This window comes from Staurois parvus, unplaced genomic scaffold (genome assembly GCF_062004578.1).
Source record: "Staurois parvus isolate SC_StPar_1 unplaced genomic scaffold, SC_StPar_1.0 ptg000061l, whole genome shotgun sequence".
NCBI lineage: Eukaryota > Metazoa > Chordata > Amphibia > Anura > Ranidae > Staurois > Staurois parvus.
The window spans coordinates 12,430,177-12,443,266 of record NW_028317857.1 but is presented as its reverse complement, the minus strand read 5'-3'; the positions used below and the strand labels follow the sequence as shown (position 1 = coordinate 12,443,266).

At 39.2% G+C, this 13,090-nt stretch overlaps 1 protein-coding gene across 6 annotated transcripts in view; it reads left to right on the top strand.

Annotated features, from left to right (window-relative positions):
• The window catches only part of DIP2C (DIP2 acetate--CoA ligase C (putative)), a 627,226-nt gene that overhangs the window by 528,425 nt on the left and 85,711 nt on the right, over positions 1-13,090 (top strand). For all 6 annotated transcript variants that reach the window (XM_089668744.1, XM_089668740.1, XM_089668739.1 and 3 more), the window contains 3 exons: positions 2,258-2,372; positions 4,250-4,451; positions 7,513-7,622. In XM_089668744.1, the coding sequence (XP_089524870.1) occupies positions 2,258-2,372; positions 4,250-4,451; positions 7,513-7,622 (427 nt within the window). The remainder of the gene's footprint in view (positions 1-2,257; positions 2,373-4,249; positions 4,452-7,512; positions 7,623-13,090) is intronic.

The following is a 13,090-nucleotide window of genomic DNA, read 5'->3' as shown; positions in this document are numbered from 1 at the left end:
CAATGCATTAAGGTAAAAATACATTTTTAGCTTTAGTATCACTTTAATGATCACTAAGAAGTCAAATTGCCGAAATATGACCAATTAGTTACTAGAACAAGTACTTGCAAAGCACTAAGAAACCAATCTGTTGAAATAGAATGAATTCACTACTGAAAAAAATAATAGAAAACACTAGGAAATTAGGCTGTTGAACTAAGACTAATTAGCTTGTACTAATTCTGCTTTTCCATTTTAAACCCATTAAAAGTGGTTGAAACTGCTAAAGTAACTGCTAAAACCTCTGCTTGGTAAGTTAACATGTTTACAAATAGCCTACTTAAAGTGTTACTAAACCCACAACAGTAAAATCAATATGCAGTAAAGCATGCTTGTTCTACTGACTGTGGAACCTAAGGGGCTAATCTTCTGCATTGTTTAAAAAGGACGTTTGATCTTGGCTGCTCTGTTCCTCCCCTTATTCAAGCATCCACCTCTTATCTTCTGATAAGACAGAGTGAACCGTAAGCATTTTGCACATGCTCAGCTTAGTGTGTATTGCTAGAGAGGTTTTTTTTTTTTCTTGGGAAAGTGCATGTGATCAACACTGGTCAGACAGAAGTCAGGGGTTTTGCATCCTCCTAGAGCAGAAAGAAAACTCCTCCTACAAGCCTTAGCTAGTGCTTGCTGAACGCTGATAGAAGTCACAAAACTGCTCTATTTGCTGATGAGAGAAATTATTTAGCAGTTTATATTTACTAAAATAATTGCATTTCCATGTTGTGTGTACTGTGGGAGACCAGATATAGTGAATTCAGGGTCATGGGAGACCGGATATAGTAAATGCAGGGTCCTGGGAGACCGGATATGTTGAATGCAGGGTCCTGGGAGACCGGATATAGTGAATGCAGGGTCCTGGGAGACCGCATATAGTGAATGCAGGGTCCTGGGAGACCGCATATAGTGAATGCAGGGTCCGGGGAGACCGGATATAGTGAATGCAGGGTCCTGAGAGACCGGATATAGTGAATGCAGGGTCCTGGGAGACCGCATATAGTGAATGCAGGGTCCTGGGAGACCGCATATAGTGAATGCAGGGTCTGGGGAGACCGGATATAGTGAATGCAGGGTCCTGGGAGACCAGATATATTGAATGCAGGGTCCTGGGAGACCGGATATAGTGAATGCAGGGTCCTGGGAGACCGGATATAGTGAATGCAGGGTCCTGGGAGACCGCATATAGTGAATGCAGGGTCCTGGGAGACCGCATATAGTGAATGCAGGGTCCTGGGAGACCGCATATAGTGAATGCAGGGTCCTGGGAGACCGGATATAGTGAATGCTGGGTCCTGGGAGACCGGATATAGTGAATGCAGGGTCCTGAGAGACCGGATATAGTGAATGCAGGGTCCTGGGAGACCGGATATAGTGAATGCAGGGTCCTGAGAGACCGGATATAGTGAATGCAGGGTCCTGGGAGACCGGATATAGTGAATGCAGGGTCCTGAGAGACCGGATATAGTGAATGCAGGGTCCTGGGAGACCGGATATAGTGAATGCTGGGTCCTGGGAGACCGGATATAGTGAATGCAGGGTCCTGGGAGACCGGATATAGTGAATGCAGGGTCCGGGGAGACCGGATATAGTGAATGCAGGGTCTGGGGAGACCAGATATAGTGAATGCAGGGTCTGGGGAGACCAGATATAGTGAATGCAGGGTCCTGGGAGACTGGATATAGTGGATGCAGGATCCTGGGTTTAGTAACACTTTAACTGTATGAAAACCACTTGTTCAGAAAAGATATACATCTTTTGTGTGCTGTTTAAGAAGATCCTTTAATTGTTACTATGATTTGTAGTAGAAGATCAGATTGCATTTTAGGAGACATTTATTCAGAAATCTAAGCTATTCCAAAGTAATTTCAAAATTTGTTTTCAGCAGTGTATGGTTACATATAGCATTCTTTCCTTACAAGGAGATCTAGATACCGTACATAGAAGGAACATGTGCTTTCTGTCTTTCACAATAAACTGGTACAAAGGGCAGTGAGGAAGCGCAAAGTTCAGCAACCTTTTGGCACCAATTAGGTTTCAGATTATTACAGTCAGATCAGTTTAAGGATTATTTCTGATTGGCTGTTGTGGGTAACTTCACTTTTCCCATCCAGTCCTTTGCACTAAATTGAATAAAACCAGCAGAATCCAATTGTGATACTACAAATATGATGGTTACAACAAAGCTGGGTACCTTACATGGATTTTGTTTTTGTTTTTGCAGGATAGCAGTGTTTTCTGTGAATGTCCTACATGATGAGAGGATAGTTATTGTTGCAGAGCAGCGGCCTGACTCTACGGAGGAGGACAGCTTCCAGTGGATGAGCAGAGTTCTACAGGTGGAGTAATAGAGCTGGAAAGAAAAACAATCATTTAGCCATCAATCCGTTAAGATACAATAGGATTTTAGATGTGTCAAACACAAGGAATGAAGTATTGTCCTGTATTAACCCCTTATATATGTAATTTTATAATTTGCCTTTGCATCTAACAGAGACATATGCTGTAGGTAATGATATATATAATATAAATGAAAGTAAACAATTATATAAACAAACATTACAAAATTCGCACAAATAAACAATGTTAAAGTGGTTGTAAACCCTACTTATACCCAGTGAAGTGACGGGCCTCAGGTGATACATAGAGATGAAACAAATCCTTCTACATAAGTTGTACCTGTATATCTGCAGCCCTCTTCAACAGTCATTTAAAGTGCAGAAAACAGGATCTATCACCTCTAATTGGAGGGAAGGGACCTCCCCCCCCCCCCCTTCCATACCGCAGACAGAAAGAGAGTCAAGGCTGTCAATCACAGCCTGTGTGCTGGAGATCCCTCCCCTGTCACCCCTTTGGTGTTAGGAAAACTTGTCAGAAGTTACTCCAGCTGATGAGGAATGAGGCAGCAGATAGAAATTACACCTAGTGCTCTGGATTGAGACAGATACACACTATAGATGGATGTGCTTTGTTCATACTTCATGTCTGAGGTTTACATCCACTTTAAGGTGTATGTAAAGCTAAAACATTTTTGAGTTTAGATGGGTGGGGAAGGGTTAGGTAGGTTTTTGTTGCTGTGTCCCCACTGGGGAGGTTCTCTCTGTATATTTGTCCTGGTGATCATTGTCACTGGTTCAGGCAGTGATTGATTTATTGCTGGCCAATGACAAACTTTAGAACCCCTAAGGCTCAATACTATTAAGTACCTGTAGCTATTTCGCCTCTGTATGTTTTAATAAACTACAGATTACCTTCCCTTCTGGAAATGTGGTAAGCAACCATGTATTTCGGAAGTGCTACTGTATGGCCCTTTACTATAAAATATTTAACTTTAGGTATTGGATTAAGGTGTATTTAAAGTCAAAACTTTTTTTTAGTTTGGACAGAGTGGAGAAGGGATAGAACATCCTGACATTTTTATATTGCTGTATATACCACTTTTTCCTGCTTAATTCTATGACCTTGAGAAATGGAACCTGCATGTCTTTTTTTTGTATCATGCTGCATTGGTGTGCTAGCTATTCTTTGGTTCTTCAAGGTTTTTTTTTTTCGTGTCCCTACTGGGGAGATTTACCCTCGGTCTTTATCTTGGTGATATTACATTGCAACCAAAAGTGAGGGAAAATCCCAAATATTTTGTTTTTGCTAGAGCAGTAATAGAGGGAAGTCTTCCAGTGGAAACACTTGTTACATTGACAACTGTCTAGGATTTAACTTTGAAAAAGATTCCTTTCACTTCTAGGTGTTTCTACAAGACAGGAGATGAAGGGAAATCTCCAAAATGGAAAACAGCTGAAAAAAGATGGTCTTTAATCCTACCTTACTCTATCCAAAACGAAAAAAGTTCAGATGTACTTTAATTGGGATCAAATATGGATCAATAGAGTACAGTATGTAGACTTTGAGTAGACCCTGCCCGTCCTGTTGTGTGCAGGGTAGAATATATAAACAATTCCTAGATAGCTGTATAAGAGTTGGAAAAAGGGCCAAGATTAACTTCCCTTCTTTTCTGTCTGCTGCGCCAATAGATCCTGTCCTGCTATTGTCACTTCTTTGTCATGTTCTGCTTTAAGTTTGATTTTGTGCTTTTGTAATTTTTAAATATATAAATAAAGATACAGCAGTTACTGAAGAAAATAAGATGTAATTAAAGTGTCTTTTGTAAAGTTTTTTCTGTATAATTAACATAATCTGACCTCTTCTGGATTTCTTGTAGGCCATTGACAGTATCCATCAAGTTGGAGTTTACTGTTTAGCTCTAGTACCAGCAAACACACTCCCTAAAACTCCTTTAGGTGGCATTCACCTGTCAGAGACCAAGCAACTGTTCCTTGAGGGGTCACTCCATCCATGCAATGTGCTCATGTGTCCTCACACATGTGTAACGAACCTTCCAAAACCAAGACAAAAGCAGCCAGGTAAGTTAACTGCAAAGGTTTCACAACTTGCACATTCAGAGATGGACTTAGAGGGGAAGCGGGAAGGTGGGGGACTGCTGCAGTTGTGAAATGCAGAAACTTAGAGGTACACATACCTCCAGCAGCCTCTTAAGCCTTCCTGCCATAGTTGATTGCTGGACTGTTCTACAAGGTAAAGCTTCAAGGTAGTTTCGGAGCTTGCTAATAAGCTCCCCACTTTCCTTTTGAACCATAACTGTGATTAGCAGCCTATCTAACCAATAGGAATGTACAGAAGGCAAGAAGGAGCAGGCAAGCTGTGGCACTTCTGAGATTTGGCAAGGACAAAAAGATTTGGAAGGCTGATGCCGGTATGTGCAGGCACCTTTAGGTGACAAATTCTCCTACAGTGACAAATTCTCTTTAACTGAATAGTAGTTGGAAAAGTTTTTAGGCGCAGTATGTGTGCACGGAGGAGTTAAGCTGACCATAGACAGAGCGATTTTCTTTCTTGCAACCACAGGTTGCAGGAAAGAAAGTTGCTTGATTCCCCCATTAATACAGTCAACTCTGATGGGGGAATCCCTCCCGCCGAGCCATTGTGGACAGCTCCCTCTGCCGGAAAATCATAGTGATTACTGCTAGCCACTATAATAGCTGCTGACAATAATTGCATGTAAAATCTGATAGGCTGGTTGTATCCAAGTTGATCGATCAACTTGGATACATTCAGCTTGCTCATACATGGTTCAAATCTCAGCTGGTCCCTGCTGAATCGGCGTAGATTTGAGCCGTCTATGGCTGGCTTTAGTTAATTCTAGCACCAAAGTATGGCGAAACTGTGCATTGAGCTGCATGTGTGTGGCTCAGTGCAGGTTAGCAAGTAGGTTAGAAGCTCCTCTTTGCATACAGCTTTCCAAATAGCAGGGAGCTGCTTTGAGTTACTTTTGTATGCACCTTGGATTATGATGGCAGAAACATAGAATAAAAAAAAACATACACCACCATACATAATCTCCTAATAAATCAGTCCACCCTAAAATGATGTTTCAGCTTTTTGTAGATGCTGGAGGGTTAAACCACTAAATAAAATCTTGAGTTCTTTGGGGACTCCGTGAGATTGCTGTGATTGAGCTAATACTCACCTGATGGAGATTTAATTTTTTTACTTAATGGAAAATGTAACAGAGCTCCCTGCTGTTTGGAGAACTGTAGCTCTGACTTAGCTGGGGTAGGGGTATGTGTGCTGTAGACTACTGGATGGAGACCAGCTGATTGAGAGATGCGTAAGCTACATTCGTAAACAAATCAAGATTTATCGGTTTTAAGCACCCTAAATATGTTTATTTAATTTTCAATGAGCCTTTTCATTTTGGATTTGGTTGCATTTTTTCTTGTGTTTTAAAGGAACGGAATGCACATAAACTTTTCTTAGCCAGTTTTGGATTGTGTTCTATTTAGTAACAATTTCCCTGTGAATTAACGTTCACGGTACAAGTCAGAAGAGAACTTTATTAAGGGCACTAAACTGAAGGAACAGGATTTTGTTAGCAATTAGGGGTTCTGCAGAAGAGATAATAAACCACCTTGTGGGGTTCTTAATGTAATTGCCATATTTTGGGTCATTTTCATCGGTTTAAAACAGGGGTGGCTCAAGAATGTTTTGCATGCAGTCTAACACAAAATCACAAACTTACTTAAAAATGTTAATTTTTTAAAACTTTTTTTTATAAAAATGTGTTTACCCTTAGCGAACACATGCGTCCAAAGAATCATGTGGCAATGTCTCTTTACTGGACTTTTATAAGTTTTATCTTTTCAAAGAAAAATAACCCACTCCTCACAATCACGCCTTATTCATGTCACCAGTTTTCGCCAGCACCTATATTTGTGAGCAACTGTATCTAAGGATAAAGTACACGAAGGGCAAAATTAGAACCAGAATATCTGAGTAGCACCTTGACATTTCATTGAGAATTGCTTCTACATCCATGGAACCAGATACTGATAAGTTAGTTTATCAAAAACAGTGTCAAATATCGCACCAATTTCATGTTGCCCTCTTTTACTTTTATAATACAAAATATTTAAAAAAACAATAAAGTTCTATTACTCAGGTTCATTATCTATATGAGTGATCATTAACTTGTGATCCGCCTGACTTTTTCTGCTCATCGGGTATCCTTATTGTTGGTGTATTTTACGTTTGACCCAAGATGATTCCTTTTTCTTTTGCCATTGTGGCCCAGGAAGTCAAAATTTTGGATACCTCCCTGATTTAAAACATGGAAACTTGCTACTGAAGCAAACTTTCTCTCAATGGGAGCACAGAGCTATGCAGCTTTTGGGTCCTGAAAATAAGAAACCAATTTGGGGTGTTTACTATTATGTGATCACCATGTATATCCTAAAACATTTTATTAGTATAAAATTCACATAAACTGGTAATTAAACATTTTATATGTGTATTATAGAATGGCTCAATGCTTATGTGACATTTGCATTAACATTCAAAGCTCATGTGTCTTGAAACTTTTGATGCTGCTACTGGGACTTGGTGGAGATGTCCCATTATTGTCTAACCAACTTGGATACAGCCTCTTGGACTGATTGGGGTTTATTTACTAAAGCTGGATACTGATACAGAGCATATACGGAGACTGAGAAACAGTATGCTCACTTATGCATAGAAACCAATCAGCTTCTAAACTCAGCTTGTTCAGTTAGGCTTTGGCAATAAAACCTGGAGGCTGATTGGTTTCTATGCAGAAGTGAGCCTGATTTTGCACTCTCCAGCTTTAGTAAATAAACCCCATTGTGTTGCTTTTCTACATTTCTGTTCATGTATATGATAGATTCTAACTGTACCTACTGTTTCTCAGTCTCCGAATATGCTCTGTATCGGTGTTGCCTTTTGTAAAAACAGATGTCACAATTTTCGCTTATTTCATGTTTCTCATGTGTTTGCTGTATGAACCATATCTGTATTGTGTCTAAATATCAATAAAACTTCTTTTGATTAAAAAAATATTCAAAGCTCATCATTTCATCTGAGTAATATATAACGTGTTGTCCTTTGCAGAAATCGGCCCTGCCTCTGTGATGGTGGGGAACCTGGTTTCTGGCAAGAGAATTGCACAAGCCAGTGGAAGGGATTTGGGACAGATAGAAGACAATGATCAGGCCAGAAAGGTAAGTAAAAATCTAACGACTGATAAACATACAGACCTATTGAAATTTCATCTAACCACCAACTGTGATGAAAACCATGCAACATGAAATTCTTGATGAAAACCTGGCAATTTATCGATTATCATTTTGGGAAAATGACAATGATAATGTCATTGAGAAGAATAACCAATGCAACTGATGTAATGTGAAAACTTTTGATGTCTTGTAATAAAGGACACATATACAGTAAGTGGTAGGTAGGACAATGGAGCTCTTGGTTGAGAAATCCCTTTTAAGGCAAGGTAGCTAATCTACTCACCTTAAAGCAAATATGTGACAATGCTATGGACATTCAAGTATTTGCACATTTCTAATATCCAATAAATTAGCTTTAAAACAAGCCCTCACTGATCTATATAACTGCAGGCAAATGTCACTGCAGATGCACTGAATTCCTCATTAGTCATCAGCAACTCGCCCTGCTCCCCCTTCCAAGAGCACCTGCTCTGTATTCACACCTGTTCACATAATTCACATTAGAGATCAGAAGGCTTTTACATCACAGCTGGGAGGAGGGTGAGCTGAGATGCTGAGAGGACAAATTACACTATTTCAGTGCTTCTGCTTTGAATTTGAAAATTATTTTGTTCATCCTACCTGCAGCTACAGAGGTTGGTAAAGATTTTTTTTTTTTTTCAAGCTCACATATACAATACAATGAATGGGCTTGGCTAAAAGCAAGCACTGCTTATTGACTTGGGATGGATTTCCTTCTGAGGCCAATTGCCACAGTGTATTACCTAATCTGGAACTGTTAGCACATAGCAGGCACTTCTGGTTTTCTGCACGTCAGGTCAGGGTAAGCTCCTGGGTACCCAGAATTCCTGGCTACTTTAATATGAATATACTTCCTGAGTTGATGGTTTAGGTTTCTTGTCCTGCGCCTTTTGTCTTGCTATTTACCTGTCACTGTGATGGGAGACCACGTTGGGGCAGAGGCAAGAAAGGGGGGTCAAGCTCTTATTCCATTTCCATACAGTATTTTCATATCAAAACACCCAGGCATTCTGGGTTATCCGATACCTATACTACGGAGGCAGAGTGAGCATATTAAAGTAAATAACACAGATATAATTTTATTACATGCTTCCCTTGCTCTGAGTTGTTGTTTTTGTGTTCTTTTATTGTATTTGCATTAAAAAAAATCACTATTTCTTTGGAGAGTAATTCTGAGTGACACAGTAATTTATATCTGAAGGAATGTGTTGGCTTGTTCTGACCCATGGTTATTAAGTGACCTATCCTTTTTTTATAAATGTGTTTATATTGATCCACATGAAACAAAGTCATTTTTTATTGCAACAGGATGGCAGCTTAGTACTGGCTGCAGTGAAAATAAATTCATCATAGTGTTTCTGGTGTCACCACATCAGCTGGGTTTTCCAGTTCTCATTATCCAAGTCTAACCCTTCAGTTACCCTCATAGCAGACTGGGACTAAAAAGCAACATTGACATACTGTATACTGCTTAGCAGTTTTTCTTTGCAGAGTTTGGTGAGCTCAATATTTATATTGACATGTTTGTATTCAGGATAATCAATGTTTTGAGTTTTGGGATGTAAATTGGAACTCTGTGGATATATTATTAGCACACGCTTTAATTTTTTTTTTTTTTTTTTTTAGTTTTGAAAGTGTAGAGGAGAGTTTATTTCATTCTGAAACCCCACTGAGGAGATTTTTCCTCACTTCTCTACCTATGACACCCATGACATAGGGGGTGAAGGGAAATACCCCTAACAAGGACACTGAACACAGAAAAAACATGACAGAGGAGCTAAACCTTCCCTGCTATATCCAAAACAAAATAAAACTGTTTGGCTACAGTTTGATTTTAGGTGAGATTTAGCAGCCATAAAAAGCTCTGATGAACCCACATATGTTCTCAGAAACACCAAAAACACCAGAACTGCATTTTTGTCAGTTGGGGCCACATTGCAATTAGCCTACACCAAGGATTACATTAGTCTATATGGAGGCTATTTTACCTACATGACCCATTTTAATCTATCTTAAAGAATTAGCAGTCTATACTTCTGTCTGTAATTATTTTCTCCCTTTATTAAGTCTTACGAATATGAAATCTACACATAGGGAGGTATGCACTTTAACACATTTTGCATTCATTGTTGGCATTGATATTTACATGACATTTCAACATTAGTTTTTGGTTCAGGCACCTGATTCATCTTGTTGTAAGCTCATGTTGCATCTCTGCCACTTCCGTTCTTCTCAGGGAAACATGGCCATTTGCCCCAGTACATTCATTTTGGCCTTAATAATTTAAGCCACTGACCCAGAGAAAAGTATGCAAATGCAATATAAACTTTGCACCCGTACCGTCTGGTTTTCAGTTGCATAAGATGTGCCTTTGGATATGACACAAGCAGACAGAGCTTACACAGACATAGATCACTCGTCAATGTTTCATCACATTAGCACTCCTACACTTGTGATCCAACAGAGAAGGAATGGAAAAGCATCCATTGGATGCTGTGTGACCTGGAACAGGATGTTGTCCCTTCCCATTGGTACATAGGGACAGGCTAGCTGAAGCAATACATGAGAATTGGGGAACCCGTCAGCTATATAACTACAAACTGCAGCCACAATATTTGAATCCATTATTACAAGGTAGGTTGTGTACAATATACACAGAATATACTGTGACTGCAATAATACTTTAGTTTATTCACAGGAATAAAGGACATACCCCACAATCCCTGGGTCTCTCAGGCTAGCACTGGTCTAGGGGAGAGATAAATAATAATAGGATCTGGCACAAACACAAACAGGCAGAGCAATTAACAGAGATCATCATGCTGGAAGTGATGTATATTCATTATATTAGCACTCCCGAATGTGTGGTGCAATACAGCGGAAATAGCGAGGCACATTGTGTGACTCAGAACAAGAAGTTTCCTGTCTCTTTAGCAAATAAAGTTAAGCAAGGTGAATGAATACATGGACAAAGGGAAATCTATCAGCAATGACACTTCAAACTTCAGCCAGAAATGACAAAGGGAATATAACGAACTACTAACACTAATACCTACTTAAAACAACAGGAACATTTGAAAAGGTAAAATGCCTTTAAGTCAGAAATCCTTTTCTGCATACTTGTTCTGGATTATTGATCAAGTATTGAAACTAAAATTTGAGCATGATAAGGTGAGTAACATTTGCTGAATGAGAAGTTAGCAATTGTAGCCCATTGTTTCTCTCTTGAAAGGTAATAGTGACAACCTTTAATTTAGATCTAGTTATACTAAAGTCTTAATGTGGTACTGCTTGCCACATTACTTTTCATTTATATCTACAGTAAATTTAATTAACACAACCATTACAAAGTTGACGACAATTTATACACAATTTTAGTAGCTAAATATTGTATTCATATGGAAATATACATCAGATTTAAGAAATTGTCAACTCTTAATAAAATAGGGACAAAGAGTTATGGTCTAGAAGAGAGATGGTGCAGAGATGCTGTAAAGATTTTGGTAAAAAAATCTTTTTACTTACACCATGCTGTTGTCACCACCAGAGATTATACCAGTCTAAACATTTCAATGTGATTCAGTGCAGAACTTTGGTGATTGCACTTGTGTTTTCTCAATCAAGAGCAAGTGGTCAGAGTTTAGACACAATTGCAATGACATCAATGAGTAGAACTCTATATTCATTATTCTATCAGTCTGCTAAAAAACCTAATCAGTTTTCCATTTTTATTGCTTTGCTTTTTGGACAAGTAATACAAAATATATGTCGACATTTAGGATTACATTCTGTTTGAAATTATTCTTCTGTCATAAATGCTTATATAAACTGAAATATTACATTGTAATCTCTGCATCTCTACCTGCATCACTAATAATGTTAATCTACAAAACAAGCTTTTTATAGTTTTATTTTCTGTACATATACAGTGGTGCTTATGAGCTTACATATCCTTTTTATGTAATTTATAAAATCTTAGTAATTTTTGCTTCATCAGTGCCACAAAACAGCCTGCTTATAATACGCAAAATGACACCAAAATAAGCCTGAAAGCTTCTGGAACAAAATCATTTATTAGAGTGATGAGATCAAAATTGAGCTTTATGGTTACAACCATAAACTGTTTGGAAAAGAGTAAACAAGAACTATGAAGAGAAGCACACCATCCCTTCTGTGAAACTGGGAGTCAGATCTCTGCTGTTTTTGAGGTTGTGTGAGCTGGGCACAGGAAATTTACTCCACGTTGATGGCAAGATGACTGCAGCATATTACCAGAAAATATTAAGAGGACATTTTGCATTCATCAATTCTGAAGCTGTGTATGGGGTGCATTGGACCTTCCAATATGTAAACTTCTGTAACCAAATCATGTGGTCAAAATTAAACTTCATGGCTGCAACCATATACTGTATGTTTAGAGAGGAGTCAATAAGGCCAATGAAGGGAAGTACACCAATCCCTATTGTGTTGCATGGAAGCTGATCCCTGCTGTTTTTGGGGTGTGTGAGCTACAGTGGCACAGGAAATTTGCACAGAAGTTGCACATGGAGCACATTAGACCATTGAGTACAACAATGATCCAAACATAATACCAAGTCCGCACTTCATTGTATTGCCCATCATAATCTTTTGACCTCAATATCATTCAGTTGCTGTGGGAAGATTTCAAACATGTGATTCATGCTAGACAACTAAAGAATTTGCGAAGAAAATTTTTATTTTTCATCCCTTATCTCTGGCTGGATTATTTTAGGAAAATTGTTTCACTGGTTAAACACCCTGGAGTCCAACCTGGAGTGCGGAAGGGTTGTAACAGCGCAAACACTGCAAAGTCCTGGGAAATGGTAGTATGGGTGATGGTGGTATTAGTGGCTACTGTATGAAGAGCGTAGGATTCCGTGTGGCACTGAGGGCAAGGCTTCCAAATAAGCTGTAGCAACTTCTGTAGATGAGAAAAAGGAGAGAAGCGCCTTTTCCAACCTGGAGTGCCCTCTGGCACCTAAAGGAGAAGTTCACCTTTAGTAACATGTTACACATGTTTTCAGGGTGTAACATGTGATGTGTTACAAAAACACCTGCCTACAGACTCCCGCTCCTCCCCCATCCCTTACTGTGACAGTGGGCGGGGGATCCTCTACCTGCTCCTGCTGTCACAATTTAAAAACAGTGTGACTGTGTGAGACTCTGCCCACACAGCCGCATCATTCATTCACAGCTATCTTTGAATGAAGGAACTACACGTTGTGAAAGCTAGAACATTTTATTTGGGGAAAATTGTTTTGCTTGCTAACACCCTGGTGCCCAATTTTTGACCCAGTGACAACATGTGGCCGTTGATGTGCAGGTTTTAGGGTTCCTGCAGATAGTGGTCTTTTTTGGTGCTTACTCAGGCCTGTGAAAGAGTAAATTATATTACTGCGTCCATCCCTTTT